This window comes from Ciconia boyciana, chromosome 8, assembly GCF_034638445.1.
Source record: "Ciconia boyciana chromosome 8, ASM3463844v1, whole genome shotgun sequence".
NCBI lineage: Eukaryota > Metazoa > Chordata > Aves > Ciconiiformes > Ciconiidae > Ciconia > Ciconia boyciana.
The window spans coordinates 55,578,606-55,605,251 of record NC_132941.1 but is presented as its reverse complement, the minus strand read 5'-3'; the positions used below and the strand labels follow the sequence as shown (position 1 = coordinate 55,605,251).

Genomic DNA, 26,646 nt, shown 5'->3' with positions numbered 1-26,646 from the left:
CTTGTTGTATAACTTGCTGTCTAACATATCCACCAGGGAATGAAACACAGAATTTATCTGACATTCCTACGTTACTGCCTTGGAGCAGATGCTCCAGCACAGAAGATTTTCAGATTATCAGGAGGGGGTAAGAGGAATGTCACAGCCTCTGCTGGTCTATGTAGGGACATTTATCAAAAAGACAGCTGGTATAAGATTGCTATATTCTCTTCCCCTGATGCAACAAAAGGTACTTTTAAAATGTTTTTAAGTAATTAAGTTGAAGCTAATTTTCCAAAATTCAACAGAATGAGGATTTCTTTCCCCCAGCTGAAGAAGTTGTCCCCTTTATGCTGAAATAGCCTCAGAAACATCATATTAGCTTTCCTCTCAATCTGCATGTATGCCAGCAGACATTTCCATGAGGTACGCTGCTCCCAAAGCACTCTGCCAAAAGGCCAGAATCAAGGCTTACTGCCCTGCCAAAACATTAGGCTTTTTCTTGAGAGAAACAGGAGTCTGTTTTCTTGAGGTCAAGGAAACTTCTCCGCTACTCTGGTAGGGGGGAGACATCTGGGCTATCTTACTTCGACGAGCAACAGAATTAAACACTTAAGAAGAAAAGTAATCCATCAGCTTGCGGAGTAGAAGAGCTTCACATTTTGTATCTCAAAATGCACAGGGGCAGAAAGTTGCACAAACATTAATGAAACTTCAGATTGCAGTCCCTTGGTTGCCAACAAGAAATTGCACCTCTTATCTAACAACAAACAAATTAGAACTCATGCAAGAAAAAGGAATAAAATCTACATGAGAAAATAAGCAGCAGGGGAAATTAGTCTGTAAAAGCTTAATTCCTGAGATACTTATGTATCTGGCACGGGTAAAGCACCAGAAAAGACGCATGAAGGAGAAAGGTTGTGATGGGCATCCATGTCGCCACAGCTCTGGAATGCTGCAGCGTATGTTTAAAGAAAGGCCCTCTGAGAATTGCAGGATCCACATGGCACGGTGCACACATGGTGCACAGTACAGCATTATCTGAGGAGCGGATCTGAACAAGGAAAACATCTGCATTTCCTCCTGTTTACATGGCTACAATTTCTCCTTCACGAGGGAATTAGGTGCCTCATCCGCATCAGAGCTAGCAGTAGCCAGCGCAGAGTTTTCCCCTGGGAAGGCATTTTTCTCTAAGGACAAAAGCTGCTTTGAGAGTTGAGCTTGAAGCTATTCTGCTCACAATGTACTTCAGTGGCATTAAAATAAACAAATATTAAAAAAAGGAAAAAGAAAAGAGAAAAAGAGAAAAAGTCAGCTCTGCTACAGTTTTTCTGAGTGTTAGCTTATTAAGGCAATATTTGCACTTTTTCAGTGTATTTTCAATGGTGGAGAGCCACCAGGTGGTGAACAAAACCGATCACACATATATAAGCACCACGACAGACCTGACATAAATAGCACCTAACCAATGCTCAGGCGCCCGCAGGACAAATGCTTGTGGGTTTACCCATTTCGCTGTGCATGACTTGGCTGTGTAATACATATTTTGCATCAGCTTCTGCCCCGACTTTGTTCACATCAAATCCGTGTAAGAAGATCAACAAGCTCTTAGGAGGATATGAAATTACTGACACAACAGAACCCACGCAAGCCATGACTTAATTCAGCCAAGCGTCCTTAGCTGGCCACCTTTTCCTACAGTATTTCCAGCTTCCACAACATTTCTGGAAAGCAAGAGACCAATATTGAAGAGTCAGCAACAGTTTAGCTAGAATTTTACACTATTTACATCTATTTATCTCTTTTCCCCTGTAAGGTTTCCATGTGACAGAAGAGTAATTTGCAACTGATACCACTGAAATACATGACTTTGCATACATTGCCCACTATGGTGCAGCACAGAGATATTTCAAGCTAGCTTAAAATAAACTGGCTTGAGCACAAGAAATGGGTCTAGATGTAACACCACAGAGCTCTGCCATGGCTTCATCTACCCCACCAAGGACCAAAAGCAACTAGCACAGCTTGCAGAGACATTAAGCTTGGACCAGTGCCCCCCTCTGAGCTCGGCTTTGTGTGCAGGCTCCATCACTCCTACCCCATCTTTGAGCAGGCATTTTATTTAACTTTAACAGCATTTCTGGAGAGGAAGTTTAGATTGCTGCTACCCATGTCCTCAGTGCACAGCCACTTGTCACCAGCCCTTGCAGCAACACCCACATCAACATCAAAGAGGCGAATTAGCTGTGCCACATACCGCAACAGCAGCTGTGGCATCCACAGAGAGCGGGAGCCTAAACCCCTCCCTCGTAACCCTATGGAGACACTACAGACCTGTATGGAGACACTGCACTGGAACAGCAGGCGTCCTGCATCCCTGCCACACTCAGCAGGGGCCACAGTATTTTTAAATTAAGGAATAAAGTTTTCATGCACCTCAAAGGTGATTTACACCTAAAGGAGAAGGGGAAACGGGAGAGAAAAATACATGACTTTTCTCCACATCTGTATGGCACAGGAAATTGCCTTCTTAGGATATCTGGTCCTTCTAGGATATAAAAATTGCAACAACTGCAAAAATAGAAAAATGATGACATAAGAATCAAAATGAAAATTAGGCATCTGAGAAACAAAAGGATTTTCAAAATCATACTAATAGTTTTGAATTTTAAAAAGTGTTTTGTAAAATATTCAACAACCTCTCCTTTTTGGCCAGAGTAAATATATGCTAAATGTTCTTAAAACTGCAAAAATCAAACAAAGAGGATCAGACATGAAATTCCTGATTATGTAGGAAGAAAGTATCTAAACCCCACAGAGTTAAAAGACCCAATGTTTAGCGTAGTGTCAAAGAGCAAGCCCATACTCCATCGCTCATCAAGTTTAGCTCTTCCCAGATTCCGGGATCCATTTTTTTCTGGCTTTAAAGCACTTCCCAAACATCGCCTCTGCAACAGCACCTAAACAAACGATGCACTCGTATGCATAGTGCATATTTTATGATCTGCTAGACCAGGATTTCCTGAAGCGTGTTCACGAAAGAGACCATATGGGAGAGCATTTCTTTCCACATGCATGACCTAATTTAATTTTCAGTTGCTTCTGTATTTTAATATTTTTTTATGCTTCACTTCATTTTCTATTCCACTCCATCCCCCACTCAAGAAAAGAATCTAGAAATATAAAGGATAAGTCCAGGAAAAACTTGCAATTTATTACAGAGGCTTACTTAAAAGAAAAAACAGCCGCAATGGATTAATGTATTTCCTTTCCCACAGCTTTTTCACTTAAAGCATAACTGTGCATATTTACTGCAACTCGTCCATCTGCCCGTGGCATTGTGCTGACACATCCAGCACACAGGCTGCGGGGACTGACAGCGAGGAGACAGGTCCCACCACTGCTCTCAAACTTTGTGATTAATATGGCATGAAGCCTGGTGAAAAGCCACACTTACGGACATTGCTGACTATCAACAGTGACCCAAATCCTTGTTATTCCAGCCGTTTATCCTAACCATGAGGCAAGTCTTTAACAACAGAAAATGCTTATGAACAAAAACCAAAACAGATTGTTGTCAAAAGCTTAAGTCGAGGGATATAATCAGATTTGCTCCTTTTTCTTACAAGAAATCCTGCATAGCCTGTGTAGTGGAAGAAATGGCTAATGTAGGCATTTGCTTTTTCTTTTATGAAAAGCAGTACAGAGGAGTACCTCCAAGGAAGAGGTACTTACCTTTTTACAAGGTCAAATTGAGTCCACATCACTGTCAGAGTTTATCTTTTGAACCCGATCCTTTCAGCAGACATATATATAAACACACACAGATTTGACAATATGGGAAGTGTTACTGATAGATAAGTTATGTAAATGATATGACATACTACAATCACCTTTAAACTTACTCTTGGAGTCCAGAGTTTTCTGGAAGAGATCAACCAGCCACATTGTCACTCCAGTGCCCCGAAGTGACAAATCCACTAACCTCAGCGATGTCACAGCAATTCTCCCAACAGCCTGGTGACCTCTTTACAAACCCCTCTCCAGCACAACACTGGCCTGAATAAACCTAGCTCCTCCCCAAATTGAAAAAAGTATGTAAAAGCCTGTAAGTTGCTTCCACGTAGTGAACTTCCAGAAAAGGTGATGTTCCTCTTCTTGTTTGGGATGGCAGGTCAGCTTTTGGGGGGGGTTATTTCTCACACATCACTCTTAATCACTAATAAGCAAGTTGACTGCAATTCTGACACTGACTTCAGAAGTCTGTTGTTTCAACAGGGCTTTCAGGCCTCTTTCATATTGCCTGTCTCTCTAACACTTTCTATATGAATTACGGAGAGCCCCCAGTTGCGACTGGCTGAGATGGGCAACATCTCAGAACAAAACACAGCCATTTTAGCATCTTGAGAAGACCACTGAAACCCACATGTAAATCCTGGTTGTCTAGAAAGGGTGAAATAGAGAGGTCCTCAGTCTACTGGGAAATACAGCTAGCCTGGCCACCAGGATCCTACCGATCCTGTACCAAACAGCAGCAACACAGCCAGGAACGGATAAAGTAAACTCAAGCAGCTCCCACACGATGGAGAACGTTGACTCCTTCCAGAGGTTAAAGTAACGCAGTCTCCCTTTGCTGAGACCAATAACCAGGCTTTGTGATACAGATGCTTATTCACTAGAAATCCAAATCAGACCTATCAGTTTCCTGTGCAGAAGTTACCAGAAACGACCCACTTCAGATACTACGGCAGGGCTTTACACTCAAAACTGTGGCCTGAACACAGACGGCCTTTCCCTGTCCCCATGAAGCATCCAGGCAGGTGCCTTTTCCTTAGAGCTGACTGTTACCATTAATGGCCCACATCAATGCCTTTCATGCTCATTTAAAATCAAAAGGCGCAAGCCTTCTTAACTCTCTGCTATAAAACTCATTCATTTACATCTTAGCACAAAGAAGATTCCCATGTGCAGCACGCTAGTCTCATCTGTCATCAAGCTGTACAAAAAACAGTCTACTGCTCTTGACAGGCTAGGAGGTAAGAAAATGACTTTCGGTCAAGAGTGTCAGATAATATGGCAATCTCGTCAAGGAATCTCATAAGAAATATCACCCATTGCTGTTCATAAACACAAGCCTGGTTTGGCTATATTCAGTTACGAGCAAAGAAGGATAATTAAGCAGTTCATGATATGGAATGGCTAAAGCATGTGCAATCTTATTTATGTTCTCTGCACCTGTGTTTTCTATGGTTTAAATTATAATACTGATCTTTTAAACTGCACTCAGGGAGTATCCCAGTTCATTCACATGAGAGAGAGTAATATGTTCTATTTTTAATCAATATGTAAATGAAAAAGGATGCAAGATATTGTAGAGCCTTACCAGTAGCCAAATATGTATTGGCAAATTACTATTAAATTGTTTACTGTTGTCTCAAGGCAACCCGAGCGCTCCCAGAACTAGTCTGTGTGTCGGTGTTATTCCTCTCCTTTGCTCTCTCCGTGTTTATGATCTTCTCTGTTGCGCTTCAACTCACATTATTTAATTCACGGTATTATGGAAACCTCTTGTAGCTCATCTTTCAAACCAGACTGTAACCTCTACCCACATGAGCCACGGCTGCATTTTCCAACGCTCGGAGCAACGAAACCACACAATCCTTGCTAAAGCCCTCTAATCCTTAACAAAATCTTTGAGGTAGAGGCAACCACTCCTGTTAGATGTGCACAGTGCCTATGGGAATGGCACCGAGACCTCTCAGCCCCCAGGGAATCTGAGCCGTAGTGATACTGAGGGCGAGAGCTCTGGCTACGAGGCTCTCGGCGCAGCCCCGCGCGCCGTGGGATGCCTGCCCACCCTGCCGGCAGCCTCACGAGCGATGCCACCGCGGAGCGAGGGGCGAGCAGTCCGTACGCCTGGAGTCCCCCGCCACACGCCTGTGGCCAGGTGGGTGATACAGCAGGTTTACGGCAACTGCCCGCTCTTTTCCTAGCACCGACAGACTATTCCTGCCCTAAATATCGTGGGAAAGATAATGTCCTCACGCTTTTACTTAGTTATTACATTTTTAATTAGTTATTGCAGTATAACGGTAGATTACTGCATTGTCTGTAATTTCGTCCTCTCTATATTCCAGTTCCGTACTCTTCACAGATCTTACAGGAGTTACCAGATATTTCCCAGGTATTTTTGTTTTGCATATCCCTTAAAAGTACTTGAAAAGAAAGCATTGATAATCAGTTTGGATATAAAAATCAAAAGGAATCTCATACAAACTCTATTTTTCAAAAAAGCCAGCTAGGTTCAAGCCTCCTAAACTCATCTCAAAAAAAAAAAAAAAGACCATATACGGAAGAAAGAAGAGATTGTATGATGTGTGTGTGTGTCTAGACAGGGAATTCATGATATATGCGATGGCTCTGTATTTCCATTCCATTTTAAAGGGTACGGGTAACACACTACAGTATTTTTGTACGGAGAACACTTCTCCCTAAGCTAGAAGAACAAAACTGGCTCCATAAAGGAAAAGTACAGCTACACAACTGAAAGAAAATTAAACTCCTTTCAAGATATTTAAATGCATGCAAAGGAAAACAAAGATTCTATCCTTTACAATTTTAAAATGCAACATTAAAAACACAGTAACAGTTAAACATAATCATTAGTTGACTTCTGTATTATAATATGTGTATTAATGGTAATCAACAATATTTATGTAATATACCTTTTATATATCCCCCCCCAAATCTAATGCCAAACACATCAAAGAATTGTCTGACTGACATGAAAAGCTCATATTGTTCAAGCATTGTAGTATACTGACATTTAATTATAACATCAAAATGCTTTTGCATTCGTTCCCTGTACCCTCCGGACAGCACAGAACACTACTTACTGAGCTCAGGGAGGATTTCAAGATAATTTACTTCATTGCCAGCATTAATATGGATATATTAACTTCAAAGAAACAGAAATTATGTAATGTTTTAACTACTCTCACATATTGATGAAATGCCTTGTTCAAGAGATTCATTGTTTTTCCTTACCACCATTCAATGGTCCTTCATCTTTGCTATACTTTTGTTATCCTGTGCCTTAGAAATATACAGAAATATACTTAAAAACTACTAAAAAAATTACTTTGAAAATATTTGACTGAAAAGGATAAAAAAGTGTCAATTCAAGCCAGGTGTTACTATTTTTAAAAAACAAGTTTCTAACATAAACAATTTACTTTTAGAGCATTCACAAGGAATGGGATAGCTTTTAAGTAAGATGTTTCTACTGTAATAGTCAACGTCTAGGGAAATTTTCATTGTACTTGTTTCCAACAAGCCAACAGCGTAGCAGCTTCTAGCTGTATGTGCAACTCAAACCTCTCAGAACAGCAAAACCGAAATACAAATTTCTTAAATGTTTAATAGATTGCCAGCAGTACAGTAATGGAAAATTATTCTAAAAGTTATAGCAACTATGATACTTTCTCCAAGTAATTAGAAAAACCTCTGTTATATGCAGGGGGGGGTTGTTTTTAACTGTTACTCTTTCTTTTTTTTCCCCTCTAGCTGATATTTTATTTCATAGAAAAAGCAGTGCATAGCCAGTTTTAGATTATGGAGGATTGCACAGCGTTAAGACTGTCAGAAGAAAGAGTGTGAGCCAGATTAGCACAAATGCTCTGTCACCAGGATTTTCCTCCCACCACCTAATTTCATAGGTTTTTTCCATTTAAAATATTCTCTGTTTCTTAAATTTAAAAGTAATCCTTCAAACAATCTTATAGTTATCTTTATTTGAACTTATGAAGTAGATATGTCCAGTGCTATAGTTTCAGTATTTCACAGACTTGTCTGTTAAGAAGGATGTACCCAACCCAGCTGACACATTAACTCTCGTTTGTGGCAATTTAAAGATTTTCTTTTAAGAAGACAATTATACAAGAGATGAAATTGAACATTCATTCTTAGTAACTGAAGCTGACTTCCAAAACAATCAAATTTTAAAACTCTGAGCACATCATTCAGACTTGTACTCGAGAAAAATAGCAGTAACTCAGCTGACTGAAAAAGCCGTGACCATCCTTAACATTTGGGATTTACCATAAAAATGAAACAACAAGAATTAACGCACTCAGTTGCCTCTCAATCCATACTGCATATCCGCCTTAATAGGCAGCGTATTTTTCAATATTAAAAACATTAAACACAAGTTGATGAACTTTTAAGATTATGTGCTATCATAAATGATGAGTGGTGAATACAAAAAGCAGTCATGAACATACTCACCTACTAGTTTTGAGAACACATAATTAGAATTATGGCTGACAACCTTTCCATTTCAGTGTTTTCCTGCAAACTTTAAAATTCCAGAAATAAAGATGACTGTAACCACATTTTTTTATTATGGCTACTTTCTAAAATATATTGTAACATGTATTCTGACCCAGATTCTTTATTTTTATATTAAGAAATTCTACACTTACTAACATGCAGCTAATTAGGCTGCTGATCTAAACGAACAATCTCTGGAATAGAAAGCAGAGCTTTTATAAGTTGCCCAAACAAGTTTTATTATTGCTATTTCTGAAATCTAGAAGTGTTAGAGCCAGGACGTGCTAGCCCATTATTGTTTCCCCACTGCAAATGAAACAAACAAAATAAGAGAAACCCAACAAATCTTTTTGACATGACATACAGAGACCTAAGACAGCTTTAATCAAATTAAACATCATTACTTATTTGAAATTGTTGACAGAATTCACCAACAGCATCTTTAGTTGAAAACGGAGACAGAGGAATAATTAATATGAAGAAGTCTAAAAACAATTTTCCTTTCACAAATCATCCATGAAAATATTTCTTCTTTTTGTTAGCTAGCCAATTATCTGAGTAACTGTTGAATTACATTCTGTTAAAAGCTGACTGATAAATGACGTACTTGGGCCGTTTTCATTGCACATTGATCAGAGGAAACACTTTCAGGCTCTACTGAAAATGCACAGGTATTTTTTAATACTCTTTTGAGCACAGAAGGAACTTCCCTTAAGCGACCTGGTTGTGTGTTTAATATTCTCTGCTTTATTGGACATTCACACAAGTGAAATCAACTTAAACAGAAAGCAATTAACAAAAATAAAGTCATAAATTTGATGCATTTGCTTACGAAATTCTGAGTGGATAATGAAATGCACTAAAAATTACTCAAAGGATTTTTAAAAAAAATTTTGGGTTTTTTTTAATAAAAGCTAAAAACAGGCTAAACAGTCTCCCAGAAATTATTTGTTGAAATTATTTTACAGTTTTCCAAAGGAGGTCTGGGTTCAGACTTTAGGGTCCATATCTTCCAGTGGAAAATCTGCCCTAACACTAAGCTCCCACACAACACGGAAACTCGGCCCCTAAAGGCATTTAGGCTATCAGAAATCAGCTCTAGCGATAAGCTTCAAATGCCGGGTCTAGTAATTCCAGGTGTTCTCAAAGCCATGTTAGCATCACAGATGGAGAGGATTTTTACCCTTCCCCACATCCTGTTTTAAAAAGCAGATGTGGGGGCTCCCGGGACCCTGACAGACAACTCTTTGTTCCCACTCAATTGGAGGGCGTCCAAGCATTCTCGCTAAAGAAAACGGGGTTTCCGTGTCCCAGTTGTGCTACGAAGGAAAAAAAAAAATGACTAATTCCACGGGCTCTTTAGGGGGCACTTTTCGATGAGAGTGGCCAAGGTTACCAATACCTCCACAGGTTCATCGGTTGGTTTATTTTAAGGTCATTTTTGTTTTGTTTTTCTCTCAAGCCCAAAAATGTAAGTGAACAAATTTCCATGAATGTAACAGCTCTAAGATTTAAGATCCATCGATGAGAATTGGGCTTTGGCTTCAAATTGTCCCATGTCAGTTATTCATAAAGGAGCATTTGAAATCACTAACTGAATGCAATGAGATTATTTTCCCCCTCAACTTGGGAATCCCAAGATTCCCATTCCTTCTTTAGTCATTTTATTGAGAAATTCAGTATTTATTCATTCTCTGGGCTGTTTAACAAAGCTTAATACTGGACATTAACATCCATTTTGCTTAGACACCAGAGTGCATGGGGAGGATTCCCTGGCATGTTTCCTCAAGCAGTGATTCAGAAAAAGAACTGCTAATTCTAAAAAGGAAATTTTCAAGCTCCAGCAGGACTAATGAATAACAAACAGAAAACCCCAAACCAACTGCCTTTGGCAACTTTGCATGCAAGTACCTTTCTGAGAAAGTTGAACAGGAGTCTCTAAAATGTTAATTTTTGGTACAAGCTCACTGTGATATATCATGAAGAGGCAGAAAGGAATACAAAATGTATTTGCATGTTCCTGGAAAGGAAGAGTTCATGCTCCCTGCTGCTCTTTGGGGGTAATAAGATGGAATATATTTATTGGTATAATAGGATTTCTAAAACTGCACTATTTGCTTAGTTATATGCCTATAATGTATATGCACTAAAAAGGTACATGTAAAGAACGGTTCCAGAGCTAATTATTCCTAAGGAATAAAACTCCTTCCTGATTTTATTAGTGTACCTTAACAATGGTTTCAGAGTATTTTTAAAAGACAAATAAACCTCATGTCCCATCAAGGTGATATTCCATATATTGTGCAAATGAGTAATTTGCAGCTTAAACTCCCTCACAGGTTTGCTTACAGTGCTGTATGCAGCAGGTCACTGCCAGCACTGGAAAGTTTAGCTCATAGTTTAGCAACTCCAGTCTTCGGACATACAACGCTGCATCAGCATCAACAACAAGATTATTAGATTTTCTGTGCTACTGCATTTACTGGGAAACATTATACTCAAACCATATTGAAGATCAGCGGTAAAATCTCCTAAAAAAGAACTTCTATAGCTTTCACTCCAGCTAAAATAAAAGTAGAAAAACATAGGTCATTGCTTTAGAAAACAAACTCCGAGTGAAAGAACAGCGAAATACCGCTGAAGGACTCTATTACGTTCAGCACAGTTCTAATACTCTGCTGACTTGTATTACCTGTTTGATACATGAAGAGCCTGAAAGCTGGGTTTTGGGAAATTTAAAAAGTCACCATGACAGATTTTAACATAGAAAATACCAATATGTTACGGATGTTAAGCCATTTCTACTACCCAAATAGAGCATTTTGGCTGTTTAAATCCTTGAAGATAGGTGGCTTAAAGAAGAAATCCCAGCTCTCTAACTGGAGAGGTAGAGAGGATCTGGCTGGGACCAAAGCAGCTCATTCTTTGCTATAGTTCTTTTTTCTCCTTTTTTTCCCTGTAAGCTTTTTTCCTTTTTTTGTGACAGTTTCAAGACAGGTGAACGACACTAAAAAAGATAAAAACTTCCATATGGCAACTCTACAGATCTCTAACCAGAAACCACATGCAATGCACTGAAAAACGGATTGTACACTTTTTAACAGGTAAATGTTTTGTTTTCATATCTACTCATCTAGTCCTGGGAGTCACTGGGGATTAATCTACAGTTAAAATCCATAGGACTAGAGAGTGCTTCAGAGCAGCCTATGCTGCTAAATTTATAATTTTTATAAGAGCATTTAACAAATCTATGCAGCCGGAATTAGACACTCTCAGGACAAGGAGTGACTCAGTTGTGTGATTTCGATTTTTCGGTTAACACAACAACTAGGACCGTATGTAGTTAATACAGGATAGGCACTCATGGGGGTGACTGCAACAGAAACAATTTATCATAATAGTAATTAAGAAGATATACTGTCAACATTTTCCTAAAGAATATGAAGATCTTTGTCACTACAGGAAAAACAGGGGCATAATTAAGCTACGATTTATTATGTGGTTTTAACTTAATTCCTGTTTTTCACGTGAGACTGTAACTGAGAAATTTTCTATACTGATATAAATAAGAAGTACAATATCAAGGAATACCTGTTCAGCTCTTCTAACTACTTTTTAATCTTACTCAATACCAGCACATAGCACTTGTTTTCATTTGCTACAGAAATATTCTGAGTCAGATTATCATTAGTCAGATTTCATAAAACTCTTTCCAACCATTTTAAACCAGTTCACACAAAACCCCATGAGGCTAATATTGCAGATAACAAAAATTTAGACATAGAGCAGTTAACACATTGAAGATGTCCAGGGAAGACCTCATAAATGAGCTACTGGACTGTGCGAACTGCCACTGTGATGACCATGTTTTCTCCACTTAAGCAGTTATATTGAAAGACAAAAGAATCTCAGTTTTCCTTTATTCAAAGCAGTATTTCCTCCTCACACAGAGATTTGCATCCATTGCCAAATAAGATTATATAGATGCAGGTGTTAAATACTAGCTTCTGCCAGGCTTCACTAGCACAAGTTCAAATACATATTATTTGTCACCTTAATTTTGTTTTTCAGGTATAATTCACCACTATCGCTGATTACACAATGATTGTTCATGTCGGTAGGCATGCCAACAAATGGCATAAGAAACCTTCAGTAACCACTGAACAAAAAGAACATACCATATTTTCCATGAGGAAAATATGCCTGTAATATGTTTTCCACGGTATGATTAAATTGAAGAGACAGAGGCAACTTAACGATTATTAATAATTACATTTTTATACAGTCTGAATACATTAAAGAGCATTCATTTTTCTGTTAACACGAGTTCATGCATTTTAACTTCCTCCTTCAAAGTCCTGCTTAAAATTTGCAAGTGTGTCTTTATATAGGGAACCATTTACGAGTTAAATGCCTATATTGAACAAATTGTTTCTTCTCTTTCCCTTTGCCCCCTCCCCACCAGTAAAGGAAGAGTTGTTATGATATGAACGAGACTGAAAACAGAGGAAAAACTAGCATTTTGCCAAAACCACCGATATTTATCCATAGTGATACTTCAACAATAAGAAGCTATGCACAATCTCTTATGAGATTTTTTTCTTTTGAGTCGATAGTCATAATTTCTTCTGGAAAACTGTGCATTATTTATAGCTGCAGATTTCTTAAATTTTCACAGTTACAGTTTGTTCACATTATTTTGTTCCAGTTTTAAATCCCAATATAAAAAAGCCAATTAAAACATAGTTTCTTAGTTATGTAATTCTTTATTATTAACCCACAAACAGAGAGAGAGTAGTAACTGCAGTTAAACTGCTTTGCTCTTTCAACACTGCAGGGTCCAAGAATTTGGGGCAGAGGAGCAATGTTGAGCCAAGACACTAAATGGTTAAACAAAAAAATTCATTTAACATAAAGTGAGTGAATCTGGCTACTACCAGACTCCAACACAGACCAAGCACTCCTTTACGCGTTCTAATGGTTTGCACAGAATTTGATGTGCTCCTTCTATGTGCTATTTTGAAGCTTCCTTCAATTCCTTACCTTTATGAAGGCGTGTAAGTGAGTTTTCGCTGCTTATCTAACAGTCAATCTTAAAAAAAAATGCACATAAATAACTTTTCCTTAAATAAAACACTATGTAATTGCAGTGGTCCTCCTTAAAAACAAACAAAAAATGTAACTGTTTAATTAAAAATTTCCCAAATGCACCAGAAAAAGACACTTTTCCTGAAAGTACACCTATTAAATAAAAACAATAAATAAATAAATAATAAATAAATAAATAAAGGCGTGTACAAAATATTTAATACTTGCAAATTGTTTATGCTTATGTAACGCTAATTTATGCTTTTAATACATCTCTGTTTAAGAAAGCGCTGTTGAAGGCGGCATGCTTTTCTATGGCTTCCTGGTCTCACTAGCAGTGCTCTCCCCCAGTCTTGTCCGCACCCCTGCGGCTCACTGAGCCTTGCTAGCAACGTTAATGAGCGTCCTTAAAAATAGAAAAAAGAAGTTCGTGACTTCTCCTATCTAGGTGTTTTAAATACCAGCACTATCAAGCAGTCAGCCCAGGACCCAGGAAGGATAAGGATATGTTGTCAACAAAGGAAAAAAAGAGATAAGGTCTTCGGTGCCCACCCCCTGACCTGACAAAATCCAGGGCTTGATATTGGTCTCCAGGTCAAAAATAGACTGTCTGCATCTGAAAGCAGCAGAGAACATTTCCACAGTTATCTCATTGTTAGCTGTTTTGCAAGCCACATTAAGCACTTCATGTAACGGCATCCATATCTGCCGTAACTCATTTGGGAACAACTCTGAATCATGTTTGAGAAAAAGCATGTTTGTCAAGGGCAATAGGAACAATTAAGAAAAATAAATCCCACCTTGAAGTCCTTTCTCTTGTGTCTGTGCATTATGCTTTCAATAGAAATAGATGTCTTCTTTACAAACACCACCACTATCCCATTCACAGTAAGAGTTAAAACCAAAACACATAGCCCTTCATCTGCCTTTGCTAATCAACACAATAATATTACACATTGGAGGCATAAATGCTTCTAACACAAGACCGAATAGCCACACACAGCATAAGATACCCTAAGTTCTCTTCCATTTTATGGACCTAGGAAAGAAATATCATTAACTATTAAATGTTATTCTAAATAATTACAACAAACCAATATCATCAAGTTAAATGAATACGCTACCTTTTCTGATTCATTATCTTTGCTTTTGAGCTTTTCCTCTTACTGATAAAAATTCAGTAATTCCCCATGTTCTTGCTGAGCACTCACATAGGTTAGCAAGGTTCAACTGCATGCGTTGTCCAAGCCAGTATAGCTTAAATCTCAGTCAGCCGGGAAGCCAGGCAGATAAGCACTGGCCTATGGAAAGTTTATCTTTTGAAAGGAAACAGGGTGCTTGAAACAGAACTTAAGGCCAGGACAGTCTGTAAGTTAATGTTATGTTATAGTTCGTAGATTAACGATCAAGTAAATGCATTGACAACAAGATCATCTGCCAGGTTCTACTAGATGTTACCAGTTACTAATCAATTCATTTGATCTATTTCGAATAGGCAGGTATTGGACTCACACTTTCTCCACTGCAGAGTTTTATAATTTCATAACAAAATTAAATAAACCAGTTTCTGAGATATGCAACTTAACTAATAAAAAGGTGGTGTGCTTTTCAGCATTTAGAAATGCACATTTCTTTGCAAAACAGCAGAACAAAGCTTTTTCCATTGCAAGGCTGTCTTGCATAAGAAACCTTTTTCTTTTGTTTTTTAAGGAAATTTTTTTTTTTATTTAAAAATAGTATATTCTAGATTCTATAAACTGAGTACTGATAGGTTTTTTCAAGACTATACAATAACATAAATTTCTATAATGTTTTTTAAATTCAAGATCAGAAACCAGGTTTTAAAAACACCTTCCAAAGTTGTAATAGTGTAGGAAATCTGCAATGTGACTAGATCGCATTGTTGCATAAAGACATCTTCACTATAAGAAGTATTGAAGGATAATTTTTAAAGTTGTACAAGAAAAAAATCTTCCATTTGCATTTTACTCAGAATTTTTACTAAAAGAAAATTCTACCAATAACCTTGATACTTAGCAGAAAGCTTTAGCAAATAATATTTGACTTTCAAAACCTTCAGGTATAGTGGGATTCTAAGGTATTGAATAGTTGCAGAGAGTAACTGAATGGACAGGTATTATTCAGTAGTACTTAACTAGTCACATTTGACAAAGTGTATAGAACAGGACAAAAATCCCTACTAAACCAGATGAAATTAGCATTATTCCATTCAATTTGTTCCTGAATGTGCATTCCCTCTTATTTAAAATATTTGTACTCACAAATTTAAATAAATTAGTTATTTCCAAGCCTGATTTAAAAAAAATAAAAATCATTGAATGTAAAAAAAATTTCAAGGTTTTTCCTGTATGTGCTCTGAAAAATAATTCAAAATAGCACCATGGAGATTCAGACATGCCTAAATAGCGTTCACATTATATATGTTTAGTTTAGAAGTGATAAAGAATTTGACCTGCCAGTCTCCAATCCGGGATTCTAACCCCAAAGGGACTTCCTTTGCCAGAAAAATAAACTCCTGCTTTTGGAAGAGGGTTTTTTCAATGACACACAATCCTCTTAATGGGACACAGACGAAAGCATGTATTTTCCTTCTCCACTACATATATATATATAAGAATGTGAAACAATTTTAAATAAGAATAAGCCAGTATCTCTCGGAAAGTAGTAGCTTCTTGAGCTAATGAATTAAATTTCTGTGCTCAACATCTCTAGAGAATAAGCACAAAAATGGGACATTTTTGCAATCGCCTTCGAGAGCAGAAATACACTGATACGGTAAGCAAGAATGAGCTATAATATGAACAGATGTGAGACTATTTTGTTTAATGGCTCTAAATAGAAAATATTTAATTACAGTAAAATTGTCCGATGTGCCACAGTATGCTATTGTTGACTGATGGGTAAACATGAGTGACCATCAGTCTTGCTTGTCCCATCCCCATTGCATTGGAGTGTCCCATCGCTCCCCCCTAACCTACTCAAAAGAGTCTCTGCATAGAACAAGACTTCTGGATGGTTATCAGTTTGATCTTATCTATTATCAATGGGGAAAAAAATGAGCAATACAGCTTGATATCCTGTTCTATGATTTCTGCAAAAATTATTCTTTTTTCTGCAAGTAGAACAAAAGACTGAACAGACCATGTCACGTGACTGCTTCATAAAAACCTCCACCTTGAAACAGAAAAATGGCAAGGTTGATACGTACAACCTGACGTTTAAAGACTGAAATAAGTGATTTATGCAGGAGAGAAGTGGTTTATGGTTTGCTCTGTAGCTTTCCTATAAAAGTTATGGTTTGACATAGCTGATTTAGATAAACACAGCTCCTCGGAAACAACAAAATACGGTTCTGCACTACTGATTAACAAAAATTGCCTAATTGGGATTAATTAGAAATTGGGGGCTGAGGTGGGAAGAAAAACGCAGTTAAGAATTTTAAAGGAACATTTGCAACATTAAAAAAATCTTACTTGTATCTGAATAATTTTTTTAACCTATTGCTGCTAAAATGATCTTGCACTACTGCAACTGAAAAGTTACATGAAAGTATTTTAACCATATTATGCATAAAGAATTTACTTCTAGACAGACAGCTTTTAAACTTACAGATAAGTTTTTTCTCTTAAAATTAGAAGATGACTGTAAATTCACAAAAAGCATAAGAGGAGTAAAATCTTTTAAAAACACTGTATTTCGATCAACTGACTTTCCTACTGGCAGTACCACTTTAAACTGTGATGGAATTTTAAAAGCTGTCCCAATATATCAAAATCAAACTCAGAATATCTTAACAAATTTCTCAAGTTTCTATGACTAATAGTGTATCACAGAGGCTAAATGCAATCCTGACCTTTTGCGCTTACAGCTATGAGACCTGCAGTCTGTGCGCTGAGCCAACACAAAATCTACGCTTGCAGCAGCACTCTGCACGCCAAAAATCCTTCGAGGCGGGATTTCGACTCGTTTTATAGTCTCTTCAAAATACAGGAAAGGGCTCCCTACTCCTCAGTGGCTCCCTCCTTCATCAACAAAGACAAATTTTTTTGGAATAGAGACCCTATAGTGCTAGAAAGCCGCTGTTAATAGAGCATTTTCAGGCCTTTGATAAATGTTACATTTCCAGAACATAAAGTTTTCTCTGTCAACCCTGAAAATCTCTGCCCTCTCTCAGACAAACAAATGCTGAATTTCCATTCCCACTGTCTTAAACCAAGTCAGTGGGCTGGATTTCTGAGCAAAAACCTTTCCAGGTGTCAAATCTGCTGTGATTCTCTATGGCATTTCCTGCAAACAGGAAAAAGCAATGGATATTTCTTCTTTGCGCTTTATACACAACATTTAGCTGTTGAGGAAGAAGCAGCCAATTCTTAGACGAAAAAATTAAAACCAAAGAAGGTTTGGTAGAGGAGAAACTTGGGATCTGGCAGATCAGGACATGACAGGACATCAGGAAGACTAGAAAGATTTTGTGTGGGAGAAAACCTGAAGGTGACTATGAACAACAAATGCTCCTTACAGGCAGCCAAACTGAAGATCATCAGGAAACTGTAAAATGAGACATGTGCATCATGTAAACCTCTCCTCTTTCCCTCCTCCCCTACAAGGGGATGTTTTGACACTGGACTGTGGAATTCCCCAGAGACATGATAAAGGAAAAATAAAAACAGCTACCAGCCAAGCAATGCCATGCATGATAAAAACCAGATGAGGAAGTCACTGGGTAAAACAGCAACACAAGCAAACGTGGCACAACCATCAAAACGACAACTGTGCTGGAATCTGCTCTTCTTTCCAGTGTTTCTCGGCTCCTGTTCCAACCCTCCTTGCCTGAACACATACAGACACGGTAGAAAGTGCCATGCCAGATCAGATCAACCAGCCCAGCGATCTGTGTCCTACCAATGGCAACCTACAGGCAGCTGCTCCATGGGTGATGAGACAAACACAAGATAACTAAACCCACTTCAGGAAATTTTCTCCTCCTTTCCAGAAGCTAGTTAATACCACGTGTTTATGTCTCTTTTGTTATTCTTCTCTCCATCCCATTTTTCTGGGCTTAACCAAAGGGTAGGATTGCCTAAAGAAGTTCCTACAAAACCCACTCTACAGGATAACTGCCAGTAGATTGAAACCTCCTACCCCAGCCCTAATCTCCCTTGAAGACTTCTTGGACATGGGTTCAAGTGAGAAACCCTACACAGCTGGATGTCAGGATGCACAGGGAGCTGTCGTTCCCCATGTGCTCCTCAAATCCTGCCTCTGCACAGCAAGACTGCACCTGTCCCAACGCAGTACCCCTGGCGCCTTCAATTAATGCTGAGAAAATCCTGAGCTAAGTGCCTACTTAAATTTGATGGGTTTGCCATTCAAATGATGGTCCGTCAGCCTAATAAAAGCACCAGTTAGTAAACAACATTATTGCATGAACGCTGGCAGAATTCTGAGCAACTGCAAGCTGCAATTAATTTGACCTTATCCACCATGCCCACACAACCAGTGATGCTAGTGCTGTGGTTTTATTTCAGATCAATGCAAACAACAACAAATAAACATTCCCATCACTTCTCCAAAGAAGAGGAATGAAAATTACCCAGTGCTGCTAGAGAAATTTACAACTGAACAGATGTAAACTACTTCATAACCCTGAGGAAAATGGAATTCATTCACCGAAGTGTAGCTTGAGCTAGGCTAATCTGAGTTGCATATCTAGTTCTCGCAGAGCTTTGAGTAGCAATCAATCTTCCTGCATTCACCAACAAGTGATTTGTTAATCTGCAGTTTCATAATGTAATAAAGAACATTTGGATTAACCAGCTATCGTCATAACAGCCTGACGAGCTTCTTAAAGTCTCTTGGTTACTTATTGGGTATGACAGAGTATATAGTGCAGTGAAGCAAACTGGGCAGTATGGATTACATCATGTTCTGCCATCTGGAAAACATTACAAGATAATCACTATTACTGTGAAGCCTCCTGAATCCGTTCTTCATTTATAACGTAACCGTTAGAGCCAGAAAGAGCATCTGAAGAGTGATTTGTAAAATATGTTACTGAAATCCTAAGTAGGATATTGTTTTAAATAAAAACCATATCTAAGTACAAATTTGAATTTCAGCTTATATCCTTAACCAATTATATACCAATGCAAATCTCCACTGATAAATTGTCTTGCTAAATCCATTCTTGCGGTGGATTAGTTAGCTCAGGGAAACCATACTGGAATACAGCTTTCCAGGACCAGCAAGGTAATTTGAAGATTCCCCAGTGACTGGTTAGCAACTTCTTTTTGGGACGCAGCGAGATTCAAAAGTGTGATGGCATTGGAGAGCAACACAGAAGTTTAAGGTCACTGCCCCAAACAGCTCAGTGAGTGCGTGGGACAGGCTGGCAGCAGACAGAGCCACTGCAGCCACAGGGGCTATAGGTTATTCTTGGGCTATAGGTTATCCCTGTGCTGGTAGGGGCAGAAATGACTGCTCATAGTCAGCTGCTGAAGAGAAATGCTGCCCAAAGAATGCACCGGAGAGCAACTCAGCAGCCAAACATTGTGTTTTGTATAGTCACAGTTGCCTTTAGTATCGCCCACTTTTCCCATGAGGAATGCCCAGCATCCTATGTTATTTCTGGCCCATGATGCGTGTGCTGCAGGGCTCGCTCGTGCTACAGGAGAAGCCAGACATGCTCCTTGCCAGAAAGGGACTAGCACCACTTCTGACATGCAAAGCAAAGTTTATACAACAGCACTTAGATCCATTTCTGTGAAACTTGCTGCATGGCTGCAAGCCAGTAAGGGTCAACAACACGCAGTAGTTTAGTTTCACAGTGGATCCCCTTTACAGATAGCCCTGGGCTGACACATCCCACTGTGCTCCTTGAGATATTTTGTTCCAGGAAGACAAAGCCAAGCCCTTGACAGGGCAACCTGCGGAGAGCTCAGCAAATTAAACCTCTGGACTGGCTTTCCCAGGCAGCCACTCCCATTTTACTTTCAAGACTTCAGTGTCCCTAAGGAGATAAGCAATAGGGTTATTATCCACAGGTCAAGAAACCATATTTATAGATGTATATATACGTATACTTATACACACACACTATACAAAGCCATGCTCATACAACATTCTCAACAGCTGAACTCCTCCACAATCCCCAACCCTCCAACAATCAGTTCAGGCTAACCTCATCTCAAATTTATTGCCACTGTGGTAAAACCTATAGAAGGAGTACCTTACAGAAGTTGCTGGGAAAGTTACATTGTGCCATGGGCCACGCAATAGTCTGAAATCTCAACTGACAGAAAAGTCACAGCATTTGGGGGGAATTCCGAACAGTTCAGGTCTCTCTGGTTTTAAAATCACATCTTGAAAATATAAAGACAGTTTCCAACACATCAATACTTTGACCCAGACTGCCCCAGAAATGTGGTAAGAAAGCAATGGACCTTTTGGACAATAGGTTTTATTGTCTACATCATCATCCTAGCACCATTTTTACAGAGTTCCCTGGTTAAATGAGCACAGGTCTTTTTGGAGGACACAACAGCTGTGTGGGAGACCACAATGGAGTATTTATATGTTGGGAAAGGTTAACAATATTAATAGCGAAAATTGTGAATGATCTCTAAAATAGGAGTTCCTTAAAAAAATAAAATGGTATATAAGTGCACAAACACACACACACACACCAAAAAGCATATGCGCACATAAAGATGTTGCTATATTACATACATATTTATTATTAATGTTGAGATGGTTTCTATTCCACCTGCATGATATGCTACACAAGAAAGTTATTTCCTCTGGTTTTGTTATCAGATCACGTGACAGGAAGCTTTGTATTATTTTTGTACGTTTTAGTGAACACCACTTTATGACCTGGCTCTTTAGTTTTATTACCCACTTAAATAAATACATTTCATGTACCGTTTTTGGAAATAAACATGAGGATGCTTCAAATTCTTCAAATTAAGTCTACAATTAAAACTATTTAAAGTCACAATATGAAGAAAATATAAGAATTTTTACAGTATAGTTTTAAACCATATGTTTAGCTCAGCTAATACATCTGTTCATGTAAACTCTACAGCATTCAAACAAATGTATAAATGCTCAAGCTACTAAAAGCCAAATATAGTTTCTAGTTCTCTCAATATTTAATCCAATCTATTGACAAGGACATTAGAGAATTTAAAGTGTCTGCTTTAAAATGAGACAAAGCTAGTAAGATATTTTTAAACAGGTGTAGCAATGACAAAATAGTTCCTTTGGCCACCTGGAGAAATGCACTTTTAAGATTATCTAGAAGTACGATTAGCAATTCCACTAGATTTGCATCATACCCATAAAATTCTCCTTTCCCTTTCAGTGCTTTTCGATCAATTTTAAAGGTAACCGCTGTGCTGATCTCCAGCTTGTGTTGAACAGATGAGCGCTCGTAAATCAAAAGCTGTCCAAATCTCCTACTGTGGATTAACATATACATAATGGCTGCTTGCCCATGACTGGAAATCCTTCTGATAGCTTAACGCTATCAGGTGCTTCACTTCCAATGGCCAAAACATAATGTAAGATTCCAGAGGAGAAATTATTCAGGCTCCATTTCAAGCACAGAGGTTTGTTAACACCATTAAAACCCACTGATTTTGTCAAGATGGTTTTTGTCAAGCGTGTGTTTCACCAATGCACAATAACTATGTTCATTTACAAAAACAAACACCAAAAAACAATCAGTTTTCAAAGCTAAACAGCAGCAGAAGATGCAAAGGTGACAGCAGCAGAAGTTCTGCGGGTACTATAACATTTCTAATATTGGACTACAGTCTCCAGTTGGAGAAAAGAAAATCTATGAATATAACTAGTCTTATAAAAACCCCATCGTCTAGGTGAACATCGCGTCCATATGCCAGTCTTAAAACGCAACTTTTCATTCCTGAAAGAATAAGCGGTCTGTGTATTTCTTTACAAGACATAAAATGTTCACATAAACCTCTGTGCTGACAAATTTTCAATCTGAAGTAAAAAATGGGCAACAGGACAGGACAGCATGAACAGGGGCTGTGGCCAGCTGAGGCAGGAGAACGTACAGAAGAGATGGTTTGCCAAGCGTTTTCTGGAGAGGGCAGCGAGGGGGTGGAAGCTTGGAACAAATTAATGGGCAAACTGTTCCAAGCACCAAGATTGGCATGAGTAGATGCGTCCAAAAGACTACGGCTCTAGGTTTGTGTTACTTCGCATCACCGTCTAGCTATCTAACCACACTGCCGCTAAACACCGTGAATAGCAACATGTTTCTCACCAGCAATACAAATGCGCTGTCACCTAACACCCAAGCCTATGAAATTTCTGGGAAGTGGGAGAGGGAGGTATGTGGAAGTATACCAGTCGGATCAACAGCACGTGGGATTTGCTTAGGGAGGTGTAACCACACTTACTGCTGTCCCCAGGTACCAGCCACCCTGAAGACAGTTTGCAGCAGGCGGTCTACTCATTTAGCTGTCAAAGGTAGGACTACATATAGACTCCCAAATGCACGCTCCAGGAGTATGTGGATGCTTAAGGAAATACCTTTCAAAACTTACCACCTCACCCAGGTTCAGGTACCTGACAAAACACCAACGACCCAGCACAGCGGAGCCTGATCACTGCTTGACCAGACATGGGAAACTGCAGGGAAGACTCTCCCAAGATCTCCAACGCCACAGCTGCTCCCACTGACAAAAGCAAAGGAACCACAAAAACAGTGAGAGGGAAAGAGCACGTCTCTCCATTCTGCACTATGTTTAGGATCAACAGCCAGTCCCGAAAGAGGATGCAAAGAAACACAGTGTGCCCTCAGGAGTGTCCTTTTCGCTGTGAAAGGGGTCACTTGGGAAGAAGTCCCACAGCCTGTGCTTCAAACAGCTGATCGTCAAAGAAATCGAGAGACAGATGTCACAGGGGACAGAGACGGACGGACGCCCTTTTTCCTTCGTACCCGTGGGTGCAATGCCGGGTTCTCCGCAGAGCGTTAGCGGACGCTGTGTTACAGGCACTGCGCTGGGAGATGATGCTTTGAAGCAGGAAAGCACCCCCTCTGCAGGCTGAAACCCCGAGACTGGAAAACATTATTTCTCTCTGCAAGCCAAGAGGATTCAATTTAATTTCAAAGGGATTTTTCACAGATTCACTGAAATGCGGGAAGAATAATTCAGTATATCCAAATCAGTAGAAAAGAGGGGCAAATCTATGGTTTATAAGAAGTTCCACCGCACCTCCTGTGCTGGGCCCACATCACCCCTTCCACCCAAACAAAAGAAAAGGCGTATAAACAAAATAAAGTAGGAATAAGCTTGCACAGAACAAAAGATTTGGAGAAAAAAAGCATAACAAAACATTTTCAGTTATTACATAATTTTCTATTATTAAGGTCAAATGAAAATTATTTGATTGAATTCTTTTTATTGTTGTTTTTTAAACTGTGCTTCTTCACAACATTTTCCAGAAGAAAAACATGGAACAGATATACAAAAACATCATCTTACTTGCTAATTTTTTAACAGATCAAAATAGATTTTAAACACTTACCACGAGGCTTCCATCACTGTAAATAACTACAGAACTACAAATTAAGCATAAAACTAATTAAACAAGCATCGAGTAGCTAAAGTGTGTCCACAGAAAAGATGAATATATTTATAGATTAGCAATTTGAGAAGAGAATATTTTGAATAAGTAGGTAATTAAGTTAAGAGAGGCCTAAAGAAAGTTTTCACACTCACATTCATATGCTGAAGCAGTTTAAAAATAGAGAGCAAGAACTGGCTGACTTCACCTTTTAATTTTAGCTGGGTGATGAGCTGGTCCCAAAGACAGAAAGGCACAGCAGGATTTTTTCTCAGCAAAGTGCCCTTCGTATTTTTATGCGAAGGAAATGCAGTATGTTCTATTAATATCCTGCTGTAGCCCTAGATAAGTCTAGGCACCCTTTCAATCAGGAAAAAGTTCTGGTTTGTTTCTTCAAATCGCTTGTACTCTCAAAGACATACGCACAAGTTGGAGAGCCTCCTGACTGCCCCGGCCGCTGCACAGGTAAATAATGCCCACACAGGAAAAGACACTGATTTAGTTTTCCCATCAGTCAGCTCTTGCGATTACTAAAGCTGTAAGTATGCCACTTTTTCTCTCATGAGGAGGAAAAAGCAAACGACTGAGTTTGCACCTTGAGATAAGTCTAACTTCATTCTCATTTTAATTAATAGCCGGAAAAGAAAACGTTGATACCAGCCAGACCAAGACTACATTGCAGAAAGGAAAAAAAATAAAAAGAAAAGTTGTTTGATGCAATGCCAGCATACTGCCTAGGCTCTCCCAAAGAAGCTGAGGAGAAGTACATAGGCTTTTCCCCGCATAAAGAAAGATTGGTTCTTCTTCTGGGTACACGTCCCTCACACACTTCACCTTCCCGAGATATCTCTGATGAACCTAACCCAAACACAACCTTCCCCACAGCAGGTCCCAGCCCATCCAACGCTGTTTCAGTCTCGCAAATTCTTGCAGCAGGGCAGGGCTGAAACCCTCCCTGCTCAATAGCATCTCAGGGAGAACTTTTCTGCCCTTCAGGGAATGGTGGAAATGGAGGATAACCAGCATGCAGATTATTTTTCCAACATATTCTTCCCAAAGTAACAGCTATCCAAGTGAAGATCAGATTCTCCCCAAAATCCTCAACTGTCTCAAAAGCACCTTTCTAACTAAGACTGATTTTGCTTGATAGATGGTAATGGTTAAAACCTAGGCAGGCGTCTGAGGTAACCCTGCGGTGAAAACAAGCCTGCTAAACTTCCACAGTTTCCCTCATCTTCCACAGTCGCATCCCCTTGCTTATATTTTAGAGCAACAATCAGCAGCAGCAAGACTCTAGATTCACCCGCCCCCTCTTATGTTTAGCCTTTAATTATGGATTCGTCTTAGGCTCCACCTGTAAACTTCCTACATGTGTACATACTGGTCACTGATTCACTCCAGCTACTTCTGTGAATAAGCACTTGCAAATTTTATTTGCCAGGGAGATGAAATGTGAGTTAGTGTAAGTCTGCATTAACATCCTGCTGGTCAGCAATTACCAGGCGAGGATGCCCTGCCATTCTTATCTACAGCCCACTATCTTAGTGAACTGTTTGCCCAAAAGCATAGGAGGTCCATGCTGTCCTCTTAGTGACCTGCTTCCAATCCGTTCAGTTCTTGAGGAAATACAGCAGAGCACAACACTTATGCAAGTGAACCTAGGAAGATGTACATAGTTTGCTTATACCCATATACCTGACATCTTTTGTTTTTAATCTTAAAACCATTTTGCATTTTTAATTACTGTAGTTTTTCCACAATCATACCCCAATCCCAATTCACGTTAGAAGTTCCATATTGTTCTGAAAACTGTTTTCCATTATGAGATACAGATGAAGGGCATCGTCTTTTCTTCCAGCTGAAGCATGCTCTGCATTTCATTTGTACACATGTAATTAGCTCATTTACTCTTATCACGCCTAGCATTTCTAGTTTAAGTGTCAGATACCAAAACTGGCCCAGGCATCGACAGCACTCTATCCTCACCACAGGAATGACATCTTCCACTTGACTTCTTGCATTAAATGAAGTTAAAGCACTTGAAACTGAGAACTGAAGAGATGACCAATTCCATTTCTTTTACCAAAGACCCCTCTGTTTTAATCAAAGATGCCTCCTTGCAAGAAGGTTGTCAGCTGATATTTTTACCTTCTCCTGCTTAAGTTCAACACAAAGTTTGTAGGGTGAGATCATCACTCACTGTATCACTATTTATAGTTACTTACTCTATCCTTATCCTAACAAGACCTTAATCAACAAAGCTTCTGATCCCCCTCAATTAAAATTTTAACATGAAGGAATTTTTGTTTGAAGGAGCTTTTAATATAAATGAAATTTCTGCTTTTCTTGCTCTAAAAAAAAAGTTATTTGAAAATTCAATGAAAAGACCACCACCAATTCTTCCTTTCCTTGTCATAAATAGTTCAGATAATGCTTCTCTATCACCCTCCTGTGTAAAGAAATTATTCATGGGTTATAGGTATGAGGGGCTGGTTTTATGTAGCAGAGGATAATGAGATTCAATTTATCTTTGCCTCTTCCTGAAAGGGAAAAAATATCCCTTTGGAAGAGTTTACCATGCAGACACACCCCTTCCTTCTACACAGCCCCCTTGCCCCTTCAGCA

The 26,646-nt window shown here is 38.9% G+C and overlaps 1 protein-coding gene across 4 annotated transcripts in view; it reads right to left on the bottom strand.

Annotated features, from left to right (window-relative positions):
- RBM20 (RNA binding motif protein 20) overlaps positions 1-26,646 on the bottom strand; it is a 108,475-nt gene that overhangs the window by 70,626 nt on the left and 11,203 nt on the right. The window contains exon 1 of one of the 4 annotated variants that reach the window (XM_072870074.1): positions 14,523-14,623. The exons of the other annotated variants lie outside the window; for them this stretch is intronic. Within the exon in view, the coding sequence (XP_072726175.1) occupies positions 14,523-14,536 (14 nt within the window). The 5' untranslated portion in view covers positions 14,537-14,623. Of the gene's footprint in view, positions 1-14,522; positions 14,624-26,646 lie in introns of those variants that run through there. 4 annotated transcript variants of the gene reach the window in all.